The sequence below is a fragment of the Panicum virgatum genome, chromosome 6K (genome assembly GCF_016808335.1).
Source record: "Panicum virgatum strain AP13 chromosome 6K, P.virgatum_v5, whole genome shotgun sequence".
In the NCBI taxonomy this organism is placed as follows: domain Eukaryota; kingdom Viridiplantae; phylum Streptophyta; class Magnoliopsida; order Poales; family Poaceae; genus Panicum; species Panicum virgatum.
Genome location: NC_053141.1, coordinates 41,269,588 through 41,287,558, shown reverse-complemented (window position 1 = coordinate 41,287,558; position 17,971 = coordinate 41,269,588). Strand labels below are relative to the sequence as shown.

Sequence of the window (17,971 nt, the reverse complement as noted above, 5' to 3'; positions counted from 1 at the left end):
AGGGAAATTAGGAAATTGAGTGAGTAAAAGGAGTGTTCAATCTGAAAATATATGTTGCCATTGCTGTTTTGCAAACGTTGTTAATAATACAAACAGTACTTTGGAACTAAAAAATGCGCTGTGCAGCAATTCTGCCTATTTTCGTAGGTATTTAATCTTCAGGGATATTCACTCAAGACTCCACCTAGACAGCCAGACAGGGTTTCCAACATCATAAATTCGTAGCTACAGCCTACATAACCCCATGTACAACCCTGGAGCAATGGTTGCAACCGTCTGAACTTTCCTGGAGCATTCAAGCTTGTCCTGCTCCTGCACTATGCAGTTACTCCAGTGCACATGCTAGTTATGTGCCTGTCTCTCTACATGTCCGCTGGTGAGAAGAAACTTTGAACATCCATATGGAGCTGGAGCTGAACATCAAAGATGAAACCCGTCCTGATCAGGGCTGATGCTTAGATGTTCTGGATTGATGACTGCCCTGTACCCTATTTGCCCTGCATTGTGGAACCATCCATCCATGGCGCGAGGCATCTGCTCCAGAGACTAAAAGAAAAAAAATCCGTTAGGATTCTTGGAAATGAATCTGTTTATAAACGTGTAGCTACTAGCTATTTCCACTCCGAAAAGATCTTTAGTAGGACTGATGAGTACTTGACCTTGTCTTGCAGACAGCCCTATAGATTAGACACGGGTATGGGGAAGAAAATACTGTGTTCTGCGTTGCAAACCTGAGAAACATGCTGTCTGAACGAGTCTCTCTCATTTAGTTGCTCCTGCATGACTGTTCTGAACCCATTCGAACTGGCCAATCCATGAACGCCTTCCTGGACCATGCCTGACTGCGACAATGAGAATCCGAGGGGAGCAGATGGAGGAGCACCAGGGAAGCGAATAAGCTGCATTTCAATTTGAAATAAGTAAACTGTGCATTTCGTAATTTTGATGCAGATTTCTTGCAAATTCAAACTGGAAAGGTATCAAGAACTCCCAGGTGAGTCGACTGCATACATCTTTTGACAGGATCCCTTCTATGTTGAGGCCGAGCTGTGGATTGACCGCCGCAAGCTTCATGGATAGGAACTGCAAGATGCACAGGAAACCATTTTCTTTTAGATAAGGGATAAACCAGCATCTGTATCATTTGATCAGTGCGTTGTGTTTTCATCAGATGAAAAGCTTTCAGGCGCTTTCCTTCTTTCTGAAGATTGAAGAGGGACCATACCTCGACCTGCCTTTGCAGGGACTGGACGTAGTTGATGATCTCATCCAGCATTACCGCCTTCCCGGTCACCTAAATCAAACCAAATCCATCCCAAGCAATACAAAAACGCGTCATTCTTATGAAATTCACATATCAGGAACAAGCTGTGTCTGTGTGTGCAGCGGCTCTTTCTGTCAGAAGGCTCACTTTGCTGCAACCAGGAACAAGGTCTTGCAGAAGCTTCATCCTCTCGCTGATCTTCTCCCTTCTCAACTGCACAAAAGAAGAGTTCGATTAACCGATCCTCAAATTAACTTTTAGGAACGAGTTCAAGCTCCGAAGCTAATTCAGTTCAGACAATCACTCTCCAAATGTTTCAGGAACACCAAGTCTGATTGTCTGAAGAATCTAGTACTGTACTATATGCTATGGTAGTATTCTAGTGCAGTTTGTGTGTACCCTCTCTGCAAGGCTGTGCCTGTTGGTTGCCTGCCCCTTCCGGGCCCTGACATGGATGTACCCTTCCCCTTCCTCGTCAGGCGCCTTGGATCCATTCCGTTTCCTCTTGCCGGCCACCCCTGTCGCTGCGGCCAGGCCATTCTCTTCGCCTTTGACGCCCTTGCTGCGCGAGCTCTCGTTTGCGGAATCGGTGGACGCGTTGGACGCCTTCGCTCGATCCGTCCCAAGAACGTCCTACGATGCAACGGCAACAAAGTTGGGCCACAAAGATTGGAACCTCCGGAAACGACTGCAAAGATCAGTGAACACCTACCTCGTTTGATCCATTCATATTCTTGTAGTCCGGCTCCGGTCCTCCGGAGGAGCAGTCTCCGGTGCCGGCCTCGTCGTGGACGCCACTGACACTGCTGCTCCCGCCGGCGACCTTGCTCCGGTGAGCCGACGCCCCCTCCAAGGTGATGTTGGAGGCGCTTGCGGTGGTTGCTGTTCCATTTGCAGCGCCGAAACAGGGCGAGCGCCCGGCCCGCTCGACGAGGCCGGAGTCCACCGAGAAGTGTTCGAGACAGGCCGGAGGTGGGAGATGGAACCCGGCCATCGACGGCAAGAAACCCCCGCCTTGCCCGTCGGAGCCGGCGGCGCCGCCGCCGGCTAGCCCCGGGGTCTGAGAGACCGCCGCCCATGCAAATGAATCCATGGTGGGGACGAGAGAGAGAGAGAGAGAGAGAGAGAGAGAGAGAGAGAGAGTGGGTGTTCTTTTTTTTTTTTGAGAGTGGGTGTTCTTGACGGAACTCTTCAGTATTGACCGCCCAAGGGAGCCTTTTACTCTTGTTTTAGCCTTTGCTTTTGCTTGCTTAGCTCGGTTTGGCAGTGTTCTCCCCAAAAGCATCTCTCTTTAGTTTTTGATGTGGTAGCAAGGTAAGATCTTGAAAAGGAAAATGTCCTGCATGTTCATTTCAAAATAGAATCCATCATTATTATTTAGGGGAACACAGTTTTCTTGAAATTAGCAATAGCAATAGTTTAAATTTCAACATAAAAAAAAAAGAAATTAGCAGTAGTGTAGCTTAACTACTCCACGGTGACTTCTTGCTTCTTGCTTCTTGCTCCTACCATCTAATCTGACAATACCAAATCTCATGGCCTCCGGACTGACACTCTGACAGTACTCTGACAGTGCCGACTAACGCTGGCGTTGTTTAATCTCCTGCTTGTGGTTAAAAATTGTTTTTGTCCCTCGCCCTCTCATCATTAGTTGACTGTTTTTTTTTTTGCGAAGGGGAATACATTAAAACTGTGGAACAGTACATCCCTGGTTTTTTTTACAGAAGCAACCCTGGAAAGAAAAGAAATTACAACGCAACCCTTCTCTCCTCCAGAGCTCTTCCGTCTTCGTCTTCGACTCCGGCCGCTGGGAGCCACCGGCGCCGAGCACAAGCTACCTCCCGTCTTCATGGTTGACCTCCAATCATGGATCTGCTGCAAGAGCCATCGCCCGGACTCACCTCCAGCGTGAATCATGAACTTGAATGGAAATCAGCTGCCGACACACCAAGTGCAGAAGAAGCAAAGAAATCCGCCGCCGCCGGACCAAGAACCGACAACCGGAACACACATCTGCTGTCGCCGACGACCGCAGCACCCCAGATGAAGCAGTCAGACAGGAAATCCCTCCCCTCCGCAAGCAGGTAGGGAAACACACCTCACGGATAGTCCGGCGGAAGCAGCGACACGGCCGCCGGAGCTACAGAGGACCAAAAGCTTCACCATGCCGACGAACAAACACACGTCGCCGCTGGTAGGGAAGATCTTTATTCTCCGCCGGAGCCGCGCCGTCGCCGCCGCCACTCCCGGAACACCGCTCCGCCGCCGTAACCGACGACGAGCACCCTAACTACGCCTAGACCTAAACCTATCTAGACTAGTGACTGTTAACATAGTAGCAATACTAAGTAAGTATTGGTCTGATCACTTGTAGACTGTATTTCGATACAAAACGATAGTGAACTTTCTATAGATTTATATCGGTGGATGAAGCTAGAGCAAATCAATGTAGGTACACTTGCTTTGTGGGTGCATCGAGTTGAGCTGAAAATATAGATGTTATTACTGTTTTTGCATTTTTTTATGGGTGCATCGGCACCTCCTAGCCATAACTTAGCTTCGTCCCTATTTATGTTTGAGGTGGAAGGCAATTTTTTCTGAAAAAGTAAGAGATTGTCCTGATTTTTTATCATTTTCTACATCTAGAATTTCTAAAGAAAAATATTAACATTCCTTCACGAAAAGATTCCAGTGCAATATGCAGCAGCTGGCCAAACCCTTCTGACTCCCTTATAACCTCTCTAGTCCTCAAACACTTAAACAAAACTATTATTAGCCTCGGGGTCCGCGACGCCCCGAATCCAATCTTTTGATTACTAAAGCAAACCGCACACGGCTTTGTTGCCGACTGCGATATTTTACCCCGTCTCAGCAACCCCGGTAGCTTACTTGCTGTTACTGTTACTGTTAAACCTTCCTTTGGGACGCAGCTGTAAAAAATTACAATGTTAGTACTCACAATGCGAGAGCCAAGAAGGCAAGAAGTGACTTGCAAGCTACTGCTGCTGCTAGCACAAATCATGGCCGTCCCTTCTTTAATCGGGGCACCTTTCGGTTACGCTGTTGCGTCCCTTTTGCATTTGCGCACTGTGGCATCCGGCACAAAGGGACTGCGTGCCGGTCTTGCAAAGAGAAAGGGAATTGAAGCCTCGAGGCTATTCACACTCATTCTCCTCTATTTTCCTTCCCTAAAAAAATATTTTTAGCTTGGTCATCGAGTTCCTCTCCTCTATATTCAGTTTCTCTGCACTCATACATCCTCTATATCTCTTTCCTATACCAACTACCTTATACGGGGCCCACGTATCAAAATTATTTTATTTTTTTCTCCTTCTTCCTATCCGATCCCCTCCGCCCTTCTCCTCCTATCTCTCTCCTCCTACTCGCATCTTGTAACACCCCTGGTGTTAATCTTGTACATTAGCCGCTAAGTATCGCTTAATCATGATCATTAGTTTAAGCTTTGTCATTAGTGGTAATTGTGCATGCATAATTATATTTTGAATTCATGTCATCACATGCATTCAAGTTTAATTATGTTTGCGCAATTTCTGCTAATTACAAACCAGCAGTCAAAATCCAGTCCAATCTCTGTCTGAACCCCTCTTTGCGCTGAGTCTAAAATCAGCTTTGATCTTCTTTTGACCCAATTTTATCTCTCAAATCGTTGATCAAAATAACTTTTATCCAATACTAATGTTGTAGATCTTTTCTTCCTCTACAACTTTTATTTTGGCCAAATTTCAAGTTGCTGTGCGAAAATTTTAGTTTTGGACGCTCCAAAATTGAATCTGTTTTGCCCCAAAACCCGGAGGTTCCGGGTTTGGAAACCGGGAGTTCCGGTTTTGCTCTGTTTCACCTACTCCGGCGTCCATACCGGCGACTGTGCCGCCGGCGACGCCACGCGTTGCCGCGCCGGTGAAGCCCTCACCGCTTAAGCGGCGCAGCCACGTCACGAGCGAAACCCCGTTTCGCTTCTCCTTCTTCTCCCTTCCCATGCCCGCGCGAAGCCGGTAGGCGGAGCAAAGCGGCCGCTCGCTGCAGCTCGCCGCCGCTCGTCGCGCCGGCCATCTCGCCGCCATTCTTCGAGCCCGAGCCCTCCCCGAGCCGCTCCACCTCACCCCGCGCCTCCACCGCCCCCATCCCGAGGTCGGCCGAGCCCTATCATGGCCGAATCGGCCCCTCCTCCGTCGACCCGCCATTGCCGTCCCCGTCGAAGCTCCGCCCCTCACGCCGACGACCCCTTTTCGGCCGTCCTCCGCCCGATTCGAGCCCGTGGTGAGCTTTCCCGCGAGCCCCTCATCCTCCCCGACCCTTTTCCCCTTCTATCCGGGCGCCGTCGGCGTCGGAACGCCGCCGTGCCGCCGTGGCCGCCGAGCTGTGCCGTCGGCGCACACCGCGGGCTGCTCCTGCGCAGGCTCGGCCACCACTGCCACAAGCCTCGGGGCCGCAGGGCTCCCCTGGCCGCGGGCCAGCCCCGCCGACCGCCGGCCGGCCACGCCGCCGGCGGGGAACGCAGAGCGCCGCCGCCCCTGCCCTTGCGCGCCACACGCCAGCCATGGCCTTGGCCTGGTTGTCCCCTGTTTTTGCCCCAAAACCGGAACTTCTGGTTTTGGAACCTGGAGGTTCCGGTTTCCAGTTAAATTCCAGTTTCAGTTTTGTGTACTGATCTTGTAAAATGCATAGTAAATAGCAGAAAAATGCAAAAAAAAATTCAAACTAAATTTTGTTGAGTTTTTTAGATCAAGATATTTAGAGCAAAAAATACTCATGCTTGTGAAATGTCACTTTTGCCCCTGCTAAATTTTGGTTTGTGTTTAAGCTTATTTATTTAATACTGGTCTTTATATTGCTCTAAAAATTATGAAATTTATGCAGTAGCTTACTCTTTAGGTGTGTAGTTCACTGAAAAATTTTCAGGTACATAGCCTGTATGCATGTTTGTGGATCTGTTATTGTCCAGTTTATTTTGCTAGGGCAAAAATAAATATTTTCTTTTTGCAATAAAAGTTAATAAATTTTTCTTGCATGTGATATAAATGTACCTTCATGCTAGTAAATTTTGTGGCTTTATTCATGTCTGCAAGTTATGTTCTTGCGCGTGTTTCGCTCCTAACCGCAATTTTTCTTTTTGTGTTGCCAAATAATCTTCTTTCGGTAATATCATTGCATCATGAGCACTTATATCATTTCATTGCACCATTTTTAATTATTGCATGGCATCATTTTTCATACATGTAGACGCTGCGAACGAAGCTGTCTACGAGCTAGTTGCTGAGCCGGTCCAGGAGCCACCAGCAGGAGAGCAGCAGATCGAGGAAGCCGTTGAGCAAGCTTCGGAAGACGTTGCTAACCCCGCTGACTTGCAAGACAAGCCCCGGAGCATAACCCTTACTTTAAATTTACAAAGTATTATTAAAGTATGTACTTGTGCATTAAGTTTCTAGGAGTTGTATGAAACCCTAGATGCATAATCCCTAGATTACTCCAGTGTCTCTACTAGTATGTGCAGGACGATAGCACTGCTACGCGTAAAGAAGATTCGGTAGAAGACGGGTGATTTCCTGTCACCCGCGAGATATAGGGTTGTTATTTCAGAAGGTTATGGGAAAAGAGTACTGTATGATTGAAAGTGGAGACCGGGTGGAGGAAAGTTGGACATGACTATGGAATAAAGGAAAAACCGAGACTCCACTTGTGTCGATTGAGGACCATACCATTGTTGGCACTATTGATCGAGGATTGAACAGTACTAACCACATGCCGGGAGTAGAAGGTAGTCGAAACCAGTAAGCTAATTACCTAAATTGCGTCGAACTCTGATTCTCGACCTGCGGTGCTGGGTAGGGATGACGGATGGTGAAGTCGTCTACGGGTTCACCGGGTGTTCGCACGTGCGGGGCTCATCATCCGGGTGATGGCGGGCTTGATTCAGGCTTCGGGGTAATCGTGGGAGTGGTTGCTCGGTGTGACTCGGCGGGGTCACACTTGGCGTGTGAGTTAGGTCCACCTTGCAAGGTTAAATCGGATCGATTCGCCGTGACTCGCGGATATGAGAACCTTGATCTCTCTGTCACATCGTAGTAAAGAAGTGGAATGAGACTGGAATGGAAATATTGAGTTGTATGTTACTAAAAGATAATATGATCAACCATGTATGCTCTAGAGAAATAGGCGAACCTAGTTTGTAGCTGTCAAATCAATTGGAGCTAAAATATTGAAAGTAAGGATTCAGTATTAGTAGCTTTTCCACAAAATAACTCCAGAGACAAAGAGCTTTGCATGTCTAGTTAATGGACTAAGTATACCCATAGACGGGTAAGTCTTGCTGAGTATTAGAGTACTCAGGGTTTGGTTGTACCCCCTTCTGAGCAGGCTGTGTTCCAGAAGTCTTCGAGGAGATCTGCGCGTCTTGGAGTGGTCAGCCTCTTCCTCCGGGTTGGACTGTCGAGTGGGTCCCATCTTCTCCGTGAAGTATGGGCAGATTGGCCTCACATCAGCGGGCAAGATGTGAAGCTCGTCTTTTGTCGTCGATGGTCGTTATCGTATTGTATTTTGGGTCTCTGTTTTAAACTCCATTTTATTTCCGCTGTGTTTGAACTCTGATGTATGAAATGTAACCCTGGATTGTAAAACTTTGTTGTAAATTATTTCTGAAGCTTGTGTTAAACTCTGTTGTAAATTAATTTGAACTCTGCTTTTGCTTGTAATCACCTGTGCTCGTTTTTTGTCGAGAGTTCCCGTGTAATCGATCCTGGTTACAGCAGGCAGTCTGGGTGTACTAGTTGAGTGCATAAGCTGTGGTTTAAGCTCAAGTTATTAATTATTGCACTTGATCAGTATTATTTGGACTGTTCTGTGACACATCTCTCCGCCCCTCTCTCCGCGCGGGGCCATGGCGGCCGGCCCCTGCTGCTCCGCTCGGTCCGGCGGCGGCGGCGGCGAGGGGCCGGCGCCGCCCCCTCCCTCCCTCTCCGGGCCGGGGCCCCTGCTCGAGCGCGCCATGGCGGTGAGGCGGAGGCGGCAACGGCCCGTGGCGAGTCGGCGGCGCAGGGGCTGTCCGCAGCTCCTCCTCCCCCCAACGCTCGACCGCGTGTAGGCTGCGGCGGCGGAGCCCCCCGCTTGCACGCGCGCCGGCCGCGAGGTGCGGAGCAGGGCCGCCTCCCTCCTCATTGGCGAACCTCCATGGCGGCGGCGCAACACGGCTTCCCTCCTCCCTCCTCGCCGGGCGCGGAGCAGGGGCAGGGCCGCGGGGCCGGCCGGCGGCGTCCGCACGGGCCGCCGGATCCGGCTTGGGGCGGCGGCTTGGAGCTCGAGGGGCGCCGCCCCCTGGAGCTCGCGGCCTCCGCGGCCAACGCCCCTGGAGCTTGACCGCGGCGAGGGGGCGGCCCGGCGAGGTACATGGCGAGAGGATGTTCCGGCGAGGTGCGCGTGGCGAGGGGGCGGCAGCCGCGCGGAGCCATGGCGGGGAGGCGGCCATGTCTCGGCTCGGAGGGTCTCGCGCACGGCACGGCTGCGGGTCTCGGCGAAGGTCCACGCGCGGCGGTGCACGGGGCCATGGCGATTCCATGGCGGCGCCGGAGAGCAAGGGCCCCCGGAGGAGGGCAGCGTCGTGCGCCATGGCTCCGGCGTGCGCCATGGCTCCGGCATCCCCCCTCTCTCTCTCCACCCCGCCGCTCTCCCCGCCTCCCTCTGCTCCGCTGGCTCGCCCCTTCTGCCCCGCCGGCTCGCCCTGCCGGCTCGCCCCGCCGCTCTCCCCGCCTCCCTCTGCCCGAGGTGGCGCCGGGAGGCGGAGGAGCCGAGGCGGAGGCGGAGTGGCGCGAGAGCGGGGTGGGCACGCGGGCCGGCGCCACGTCGGCCGTTTAGGGGGCCTCCCGTACCTCCTCTCGCGGTCGGGGATCTGGAGCCTTCCCCTTCGATAGGGAATGCGAGAAAGGATGCCGCTGCAGCTCTTTTTCCTGTATACTGATACTAGAGGATGGAATGGAGGCTCCCAGTGCGAACGGCCTGAGGACGCCAACGAAACCGAGTGAACCAAGCTTTGCGAGAATGTGAGTTGCGAGGAAAACACCCGCTGTAAAAGTGTCTCTAGTGTGTTATTTGAAGTTCTCCCAAGGTAAAAAAGCAGTAACATAGATGATCGATCTATGTAACCTGCTTGGCCAGTGAGGTTTCATCTAGCCATCTAGGCAGATTGAACTGATGGTAGATAACAAATAAACATTTCATCAGAAATGAGAAACAAGGGCGGATAGAAACTGTTAATCTTTGTCAAGAAAAAACAGAGAACTGATGTTTCTTTTCAGGCAAAAGGGGCTTCTTTGTGCAACGCTAACTGGGTAGCAGTAACTGATGTTTCAGATCAGAGTTGATAACATCGCAACAGAACGTCAGTCATGCGTGCGTAGTCTCCTCCCGGCAGCTCAAAACTTGAAGGGGATGAAGAGAAACATCTGTGGCTGACGCTGCACAGGTCAAGCTGCCAGTGACAGCTTTCGTACGTGGTCAGTTGGTAACAGAAAGGAGATGGAAACCTGAAACCATGTCAGCATGCTAAGGCCGTGTTTAGATGTTTTGCAAAAAAAAATTTGCGATGGAATCTTGCGAATTTGAAGTACTAAATTAAGTCTATTTATAAAACTTTTTGTACAGATGGATTGTAAATCGCGAGACGAATCTAAGGATGCTAATTAATCCATAATTAAGTAATAATTAGCAGATGGTTACTGTAGTATTAATATTACAAATTATGGATTAAGTAGGCTCATTAGATTCGTCTCGCAATTTACAGCCTATCTATAAAAAAATTGTAAATAGACTTCATTTAGTACTCCATGCATGTGTCGAAACATTCGATGTGATGTTTTTTTTTTACGTTTACGGGTTTATGGAGTGGAAACGCCTAAGCATAATTGAGATACAGCAAAAAGTCTGCGGAAGCCGTTCAGATTGTCCATTCCGAGAAGCAATGGTTACCGAGACGCAAAGAGCAGAGGGTCATTACCGAGACGAAATGATTAGTCAGCTCTCAGTAGCGAGAACAAGGGTCGAGGATAACCAGAGCTTGTCTGAACGCGATGCGTCGAGGTAAGGAAGGCACGAGGAACCATGCAGATTGCCAACACTGCAGGCTCTGTCACTGCATAGATTTAGCCTTCCCAAGTATCAGCAGCTCTGCTCTCTGATCGCTTCATGACTTGTCCTATGGGGACTAATTTCGTTCGAGTTTTATGTGATGAAGATGTGATGGAAAGTTTGGAGTTTTTTGGGATCTAAACACACCCATGGTTCAGTTTCAGTTTCACATGCGAGTCGAAGTAAGGTGCCCAGTGTGTGAACCCAAACAATTTTTAGTAGCATTCAGCAACAGAAGGATTCTTTATGGACATACCATTTTCATGGCAACGATGTCTTTTTTGGTGAGAATTTGAACTCCCTTCCAGCGACGGCCATGGAAGTTTGCGAATGCATCAAAGGTGCTCCCTTTCTTTGTGTCGAAAGGGACGACTCCACTGAGAGTCCAGACAAAGACTTGACATGAAGCTTCCTATGCCGGGAACTCATCTGGAGCATGTCTTATTGGTCGATCGCCATATGAATCTTGTAGCAAGAGTCACGGCAAACTTCTTCATCGTTCTTTGTACGGACCAAATGGGCACTGCATTCTGTATGTGAGCAACATGCATCCCGAGGAGCTCAACGTCCAGAGATGAACGAAACAATCTGGGCCCAGCTTTTTTTTTTGAGAGAAGAACTGAACTGGGCCCTCGCTAACCAATGTGCCGAAAAGCCTACTAGCCTTTTGTATCGCTGCTGGTCGGGGTGGGCTCTACAACTGAGCCTGTGTGTTCCTGGGCCCATTTCAAGCACGACAAATTCCGTGCGTCTATAGTAAAACCACCCAAAAAAATAAAAAAAAATCATGTGCGATCTGTCCCGTGGGCTGACCCGGCACGGCCCGCTAAGGAATAGGGCCGGGCCAGGCACAGCCCGGAGGTGACCGGGCTAGGGCGGGCCTGGGCTCGGGCCGGGCCAGGCAGCCCGAATGCACATCTATAGTTGTGACTTGTGAGTCGCAAACTTCGGCGGTTTTTTCAGGTGCATGCCAAACTTTCTTGAATTCCTGGCGTACTTGTGCCCCCAGAATAAGCTGAAGCCAATGGCAGATGGTGAGATCACTGGCATGCTTTCCTCGTACGAGAAAGCGCAAGATTCCTCATGGCACACATGTGGACTGCAGGACTGGTGGAGTGTCTCTCTCACCAGCTCATCTACTGAGACCCATCAACCAAAAATACCTGCCTTTTGGCCAATCACAAATGCTTTGGAAAAAAAGGAAACTAAATTTTGATTAGTGGAAAAGCACGATGAGAGAGAGCTCAAGCCCAACAGCATTCAGAGGAGCATGACAGCATGTGGTCAGGCCACTTTCACACACTTGCCTGCAATTGTTTTTTTCCCCTTCTTGAAAAGTTCTTGCCTGCAATTGTCAACAGTGGATTCATTCTTTTCCTGACGCCCTCGTGGAAGGTGTGACCAGCCCAGCGCTGGGACCCAGTACAATCACAAAGAATTCATAGGTCGCACGAGCTTGGTTTTTGTATTACATGGAGATGTTCGTGTCAAGAATAGGTACACCGCTGCTGCACTGCCAAACTACCAGCACATCTCAACCAATCCCGTTGCAACATGAGTTTTTTTTTATGGTTAAGTATAACTGGGCAGATACCAGAACTTGAATTGTGCTGATGGTGCTAGTGTGTTCAGCAGCATCTACTCGTATATGTTTAGGCGATTTTGAAGTTCTTAACGCAGGGCAATTAACTTTGCTGCCTTTCACCGTTGAAATCGTTATGGAATAGCAAATGCCACTAAATTTCATTACCCGTTGACGAAATTTATCATATATTTTTTACTGGAAGTTAGACTATTCCAGTGAAAGTTTCAAGTATTATCAATTAAATTTACCATGGAAAATGCAAAAAAAAAGTCCGAATGGTCAAACTCCGGAGCTCGATAGCAACGGCGGATCTGCCGTGACGCTGCTTCGATCAACGGCATCCCAGCGTCGCTGTTGTCCAGCCTGTCGTTCCCGCAACACAAGCAACCGGCCCCTTTGCTCGGCTTTCACACTACACACCCCTGCGGCCCCACCTGTCACCCGATGGCGTCAGCAATGGCCCGAACAGCCACTCTCACCGCACCAACCCTCCGCCTCTCACTGACACGAGTGGACCGAAACAAGCTGACCCCACATGTCATTGGCACTATGCACTCGTACGGTGATAGCAATTGTTTTCCCGTTCCCACGGCAGCGCCATCTGCTCCCTGTCCTCTTGCACACTGCCCACACGTAACCATCTCCAGTACTGACAGGTGGGTCCATATCCGTGTGCCCCACCTGTCATGTGGCAGCACCGTTACCAACCACGGCTTATCCGCTTACCACCACCAACTAGCAACTGGGTCCCATGAAACCTTGACCCACATGTCATGGGCGAAGCACGCGCTCGCCATCTACCACGAGAACCGTAGAATTTCAAGGCACCTATAACCCCCCGGTGCGCCCGGAACGCCTTTCAGGGCGCGTTTTTTCCCCCGTCCCCTCTCTCGCTTCGCATCCATGGCTTCCTCATCTATCCACCACCCCCTGCTCGCCGGCGGCGATATCCGCCGAACCCTAGAGGGCTCCTCCCCCTCCCGCTCCGCGTCCTACTGCTCCGACGACGCCTTTGTCCCCGTCTTCCGCCCGGACCCCTCCGCGCCCTCCGCCTCGGCGGCGGCCGCGGCGGTCGACCGCGTCCGCAGGCTGTTCAGCTCCGTGGACGCCGCCCTCTTCCGCGACGCGATCCTCGCGCCCGCGCCCGGGGGCGAGGACCTCGGGTTCACCGAGGTCGACGCGGAGGCGGACTACGACGGGGATCTCACCTCGATCTGCTGGGATTGCCTCGAGATCGAGGACGCAGACGAGCCGGATCTGCCGCTCGTCGTGGGCTCCCCCGCCGAGGAGTTCGAGTGGGAGGAGGTCGCGTCCCCCTCGGGTGCCGCCGGGGAGGCCCCGGAGCCCGAGTGGGAGGTGCTCGCCGACGAGCCCCTTCCGGCCGACGCCGACGCCGAGGAGGGGTTCGTGTACACCTCCCACAGGGGGATGGCAGAGGTGCTGGTCGCCGGCGGGGACGGGCTGTTCCTGAAGAACAAGCCGCCGGCGGCCAGATCGGCCGTGGAATCGTTACGTTCCGCCGTCGTCGCGGCCGGCGAGGAAGGGGAGGGGGAGGAGTGCTCGGTCTGCAAGGACGGGGTCGCGGCTGGGCAGCGCGTGAAGAGGCTGCTGTGCTCGCACCGGTACCACGACGAGTGCATCGTACCGTGGCTCCAGGTGAGCAACTCGTGCCCGCTCTGCCGGTTCGAGCTGCCTACCGACGACCCGGAGTACGAGACCTGGAAAGCCGGGCGGACCGTGGCTGCCTGAATCAGCTTCGCGGTTAGGGCAAAGTTCTACTGGTATGGTTTTATAGAGTTGTGTGGTTTGGTTTTGAATCGGCCGCTCCGATTACAAGGTTGTTACTCAGTTGTATGAAAGTATAGGCAGCTGCAGAGATGGTTTTGCATCGAGAGGAATTTGATGTTGTCTTAACGACAGAGAGGTTGACATATACTAGTTGCTACTGCTGTATTTATTCTAAGTTGATAGAGGGTAGCTGTATATCTTGATCAGAAAATTTCATTTGCTTGGTACTGAATAATACCATAAAAAAGGTTCATCCTTTAATCTATATACCATAGCACAATTTTCTTTCATTAAACCATCAACCGGCTCTTTTCCTGTTAAGGCCATTTAGATTTAGTAGGTACTGAAAATGCCCCTCCAGCCTTCCCCTTCCTCAGGTGCTGTGGCAGGGCATGAATGAGGCGGCCATTGGTACTGCCCCAGCTTCGTTGCTTCCTCTTCGCCCACGTTGATTTCCTGCACCTGCAGCACGGTTGCAGTGCTGCATGAATGCATAATAAAGGGTTTGTGTGGTCAGATCCATGGGTTTTAGGTGTCTCATGTGTGCTCTCTGGTGCCAGGGACTTCGGCGAGAAGCTCCATGAAACAACTATCTGTTGGGTTGACTTCCCTTCCATGCACTAGATTAAATTTGTTCAAAAACAAATGTGTTGGGTTAATTATTTGTTCTGCAGGATGTTCCTTTTCATTTCTTCGCTGAACAATCAACATATATCATGCTTCATCTTTACAGACGTTGTCCATTCCACATGCTCACAGACTCCATGGCAAAAAGAGAAGCTTGGTTCGTATTCTAGTCTGCTAATGGAGTGACATCGATTAGGGCGGCGCGGGGGGGGGGGGGGGGGGGGGGGGCTCGATCCTGGCAGGAAGAGGTCAATTCTGATGATGTGGAGCTTTTTTGTGTTTTGAATTGGTCGATCCTGGAGGGAAGGGCAGAGAATGAGATGGATATTCCTGCAGGTTGACCAATCCAGCAGAATCACAAGATGGAAGTTTAGTGGAGATTATTCATGGAAAAGAAGAAAAGAAACAGCACAGAGGGATGGATGGTGGCGGTTCATTAGTATCGATGGAAGAAAATCAGAAAGGAGGTGATGCGGATGAAGGTACTTTTTTGACGGTATTATCGGGTACATACCTTGTCAAGTTTGATTGTATGGATGGAAATTTCCAATGGGATGATTTGCTTACGATCTATGGTTGCAACTAGCTGTTATTATTTGTAGTTTCCCAACATCAGATTGTATGTTTACATCATATTTATTGTATATTGATTCTCAGTTCAAGCTGCTAATTCATATTTCTTTGAATCTGGTAGACAATTGTTAATATTTCTTTGAGAATCCTTGGACAATTTGATAGCTTGTCTTGATTCATACGGGCAGAAATATTTCAGACAAGAGCTTCAGTTTCTTATTTTGCTAAGAGGTCATGGAAATATTTGATGTTTAGAAATTTGGATTGGTCTAGACTTTCTTGAATGCTGACTATGTTATAGTGGACCTATTTGTAAAAAAAAAGAAAATCTGAAATAATTAAGTTGGTGTAACCTGAATGTAATTGACCTTACCATTCGCTAGGTTGCATGGTGTAAAGTACGGTGATTGATCTCAAGTCAAGGTGTCATGGTGTAAAATATGGTGATTGAATCTCAACTCCTCAACACCATGAATGATTATCCTCATAATCATTCTATGTTATTGGCAATGATGCTTTGCTTTGCTTTGCTTTTGGATATCCTTATAATCACACGGCAGTGGGACAAGTCCCTCTACAGTTACTGCAAAGGAACTGCTTCTGTATCGATCTATGTGCTGCTTGTTTTGCCTACTCTATGGCACACAGTATTGTGAGTTTCTAATGTGTAATCCATTGATGTCTTGAAGTCATTTGGGAGCAGAGGACTTACTATTGAACACCTTGATGGTGGGGTAGTTCCTACACCTGATGGACGCTTCACGCCCACTCTGTTAATGTGCAGCTGCCTTGAAAGAAGATTCTGGTGAGGTACTTACTACCTTACTCCTTCCTATTTCCTATGAAATCATCGCCAGATTGTGTAAGGGCCTTAAATATCGTACATGAAGTTGTTATGTGCAACAAAGGGCTCAGCATATACTTGGTCACAGTTAGCCATAATGAAACTAAAAATTTCATGTTCGGAGGGAGTATTTCTTAAGTTGACAGACAAATTGCTATCCGTAACTTGCAATATTTCGAATGAAAATTTAGAATGCGGGCCTTATTTCTGAGAGTTAATGCAGTATGACCAAGCTGCAGCCAGACTTCTTCATGATTTGTGACCAGGTTTTTACCAAATTTTAACAACCTACACCCTTGTCTAATTTGGCCAGATAAGTGACTGTGCCTTGCTGTGAGGATCCTCTGCGATACTTCAGAGTGCAGTGACGTGTGGCTCCAGTCCCACATGTCAGTGACCATGCACTATTGTAGAGGATACACTTCCGTGCCTTGAAGACCTCATCGTCATGAAACCATACCATACCATAACTTATGCAAGGTATGTCATACTGTTTCATGGTGAAGTAATGGATGAGACATTGTTCGTCAATTCTAAATGTTGTCAGGTCGGCCTGCAGTACCCAAGCGGCGGCGATGAACTCATCCGTGAGGGCATCAAATGATGTGTCATCCTGATGCAATTCGAGCCGGGGTAGGAGCCTGTGTGCGCCGATCGGGCGGTGGATAGCGGTGTCGCATGGGCACGGTGGTGAGCCCTCAGTCGCCAGTCGCGATATGGATGCTGGTGTCGCAGGTCTGGCAGGAGGATGGAAGTGAGGAGCCCGCCTTGTGTGTAGGGGTGGTGTGCTCCCACCCCTTCTCATGCTTCCGTGCTCCCACCTTAAAAAAATGAAAAATTACATGAAAAAATCAACCTAAATGCTGATTCTTGCGCAATAGTGAGTGATAACCAAAACAAGTCTCAACCTTCTGCCCAGCCCTTATGCAATTCAGGATCTACACAGAAGTTTTCTTCACTCATTTCAGAAACGTCAGATGTTCAAGGAACTAACTCCATGGCTAGTCTATTGCTTGAAAAAGAACCAACACTAACTAATTCACTTGGACTCTTGGAGGGCCACATTTCCTGGCAAGTCCACTGCTAGAGAAGACTACATTGCATTGTGTTCAAACTGATCTTGACAAGCTTATGTCAAAGTATACAGATGATGGTGCTGGATCCGAATTAAAACGGGCTGAATTAAAATGGCCAGACTGTCCCAACTGTCCCAACTACTACTCTTCGCGATTCATGTTTTAAATGGGCTATTTTCATATATAGCGAGCGGCTGACGCCCATAATCTCCAACTTTCCCCATCAAGACTAGCCTAAAAAATCTTTACGGCCTAGTTTGTAAAATCAAAACCCCCTTAGAGCATCTCCAAGAGCTCTTGTATTTTGTTATCTAAATATGGAGATTATACCCTTTTGTAAAATAGGAACTACATAATTTTATAGAGCTAGTCCAAGAGACTAGCTAAAATGTGATGGTTATATGGGTCCATGTCATCAATTTGCATCGGGCTCTTCTCCTTCCGCCTCCACGCGACGCCGCCGATATTTGACGCCGCCGCCGTCCGTCGATCCTGCACACTCTCGGGGCGACGCTCGGCCCGGACGTGGACGACGCAGCCGGCATGGACGTGGACGATGCAGCCGGTCTGCATGCTGATTTGAGGTACGTGCGTTTCAGCCTTGATTGGAGCAGCAGATCCATCCGTACAGGCGTACAGCCTTCTAGCCGGCGGCGATTTGGTCCTGCGGCAAGGGAACGAGGAGGCGTGGTCGTGGGAGCGCCAAAATCGGAGGCGATGGCGAGCGGGCGGCGCTAGTCAAAGGCATCGAGAGGAGGGGTGTGACGCAACCACCAAATTAAAATTCTAAAATTAAATGTAATGGCCGTCATTTGTATATATCGGGCGCATTAGCTTAATGGTTTAATTTAACGGTTCTTTCTCAGCCCACGGTCCGATCGAAAACACCGGTAGTCTCACGCGAAAGCGGGCGCAGATGGTACAAGCACGATAAAGACTTGAAAATATATCAAGGTGACAAACTAGGATATAAGAGTTTTCACAAACCGAGTTCAAATACACAATAGCTTACATAATGTACATAAATTATATGGTTTACAAATTTTACAGCGGAAATAACCAAGTTCCAAAGGAAAAAG

The 17,971-nt window shown here is 49.6% G+C and overlaps 2 protein-coding genes and 1 long non-coding RNA gene across 6 annotated transcripts; 2 read left to right on the top strand and 1 right to left on the bottom strand.

The window, feature by feature from the left end:
• Positions 1-33: 33 nt before the first annotated feature.
• On the bottom strand, positions 34-2,412 carry LOC120712714 (transcription factor BHLH089-like). Its single transcript, XM_039998574.1, has 7 exons — positions 1,977-2,412; positions 1,664-1,897; positions 1,412-1,477; positions 1,226-1,294; positions 1,012-1,083; positions 732-899; positions 34-546 (listed from the first exon to the last, which is right to left on the bottom strand). The coding sequence occupies exons 1-7, from the start codon at positions 2,355-2,357 to the stop codon at positions 421-423; spliced, it is 1,116 nt and encodes a 371-aa protein (XP_039854508.1). The 5' UTR covers positions 2,358-2,412; the 3' UTR covers positions 34-420.
• Positions 2,413-12,828: 10,416 nt separating this feature from the next.
• On the top strand, positions 12,829-14,037 carry LOC120712711. Its single transcript, XM_039998572.1, has one exon. The coding sequence runs from the start codon at positions 12,888-12,890 to the stop codon at positions 13,731-13,733; it is 846 nt and encodes a 281-aa protein (XP_039854506.1). The 5' UTR covers positions 12,829-12,887; the 3' UTR covers positions 13,734-14,037.
• A 570-nt stretch (positions 14,038-14,607) lies between these two features.
• On the top strand, positions 14,608-17,292 carry LOC120712712. 4 transcript variants are annotated; one of them, XR_005690985.1, is made up of 4 exons: positions 14,608-14,647; positions 14,736-15,782; positions 16,130-16,296; positions 16,376-16,713. It is a non-coding gene; the product is annotated as an uncharacterized LOC120712712 (long non-coding RNA). The 4 variants fall into 4 exon arrangements; XR_005690986.1 differs by lacking the exon at positions 14,608-14,647 and having other exon boundaries at positions 14,654-15,415; positions 15,662-15,782; XR_005690987.1 differs by lacking the exon at positions 14,608-14,647 and having other exon boundaries at positions 14,654-15,782; positions 16,364-17,292.
• The last annotated feature ends 679 nt before the right edge of the window (positions 17,293-17,971 follow it).

Excerpts from the sequence above, each read along its gene's own strand:
- LOC120712714 (XM_039998574.1), bottom strand. The coding sequence starts at position 2,357 with ATGGATTCATTTGCATGGGCGGCGGTCTCTCAGACCCCGGGGCTAGCC. Across the intron at positions 1,898-1,976 it reads ATATGAATGGATCAAACGAG|GACGTTCTTGGGACGGATCG; the intron begins GTAGGTGTTCAC and ends GTTGCATCGTAG. Across the intron at positions 547-731 it reads TCAGACAGCATGTTTCTCAG|TCTCTGGAGCAGATGCCTCG; the intron begins GTTTGCAACGCA and ends TTTTTCTTTTAG.
- LOC120712711 (XM_039998572.1), top strand. The coding sequence starts at position 12,888 with ATGGCTTCCTCATCTATCCACCACCCCCTGCTCGCCGGCGGCGATATC.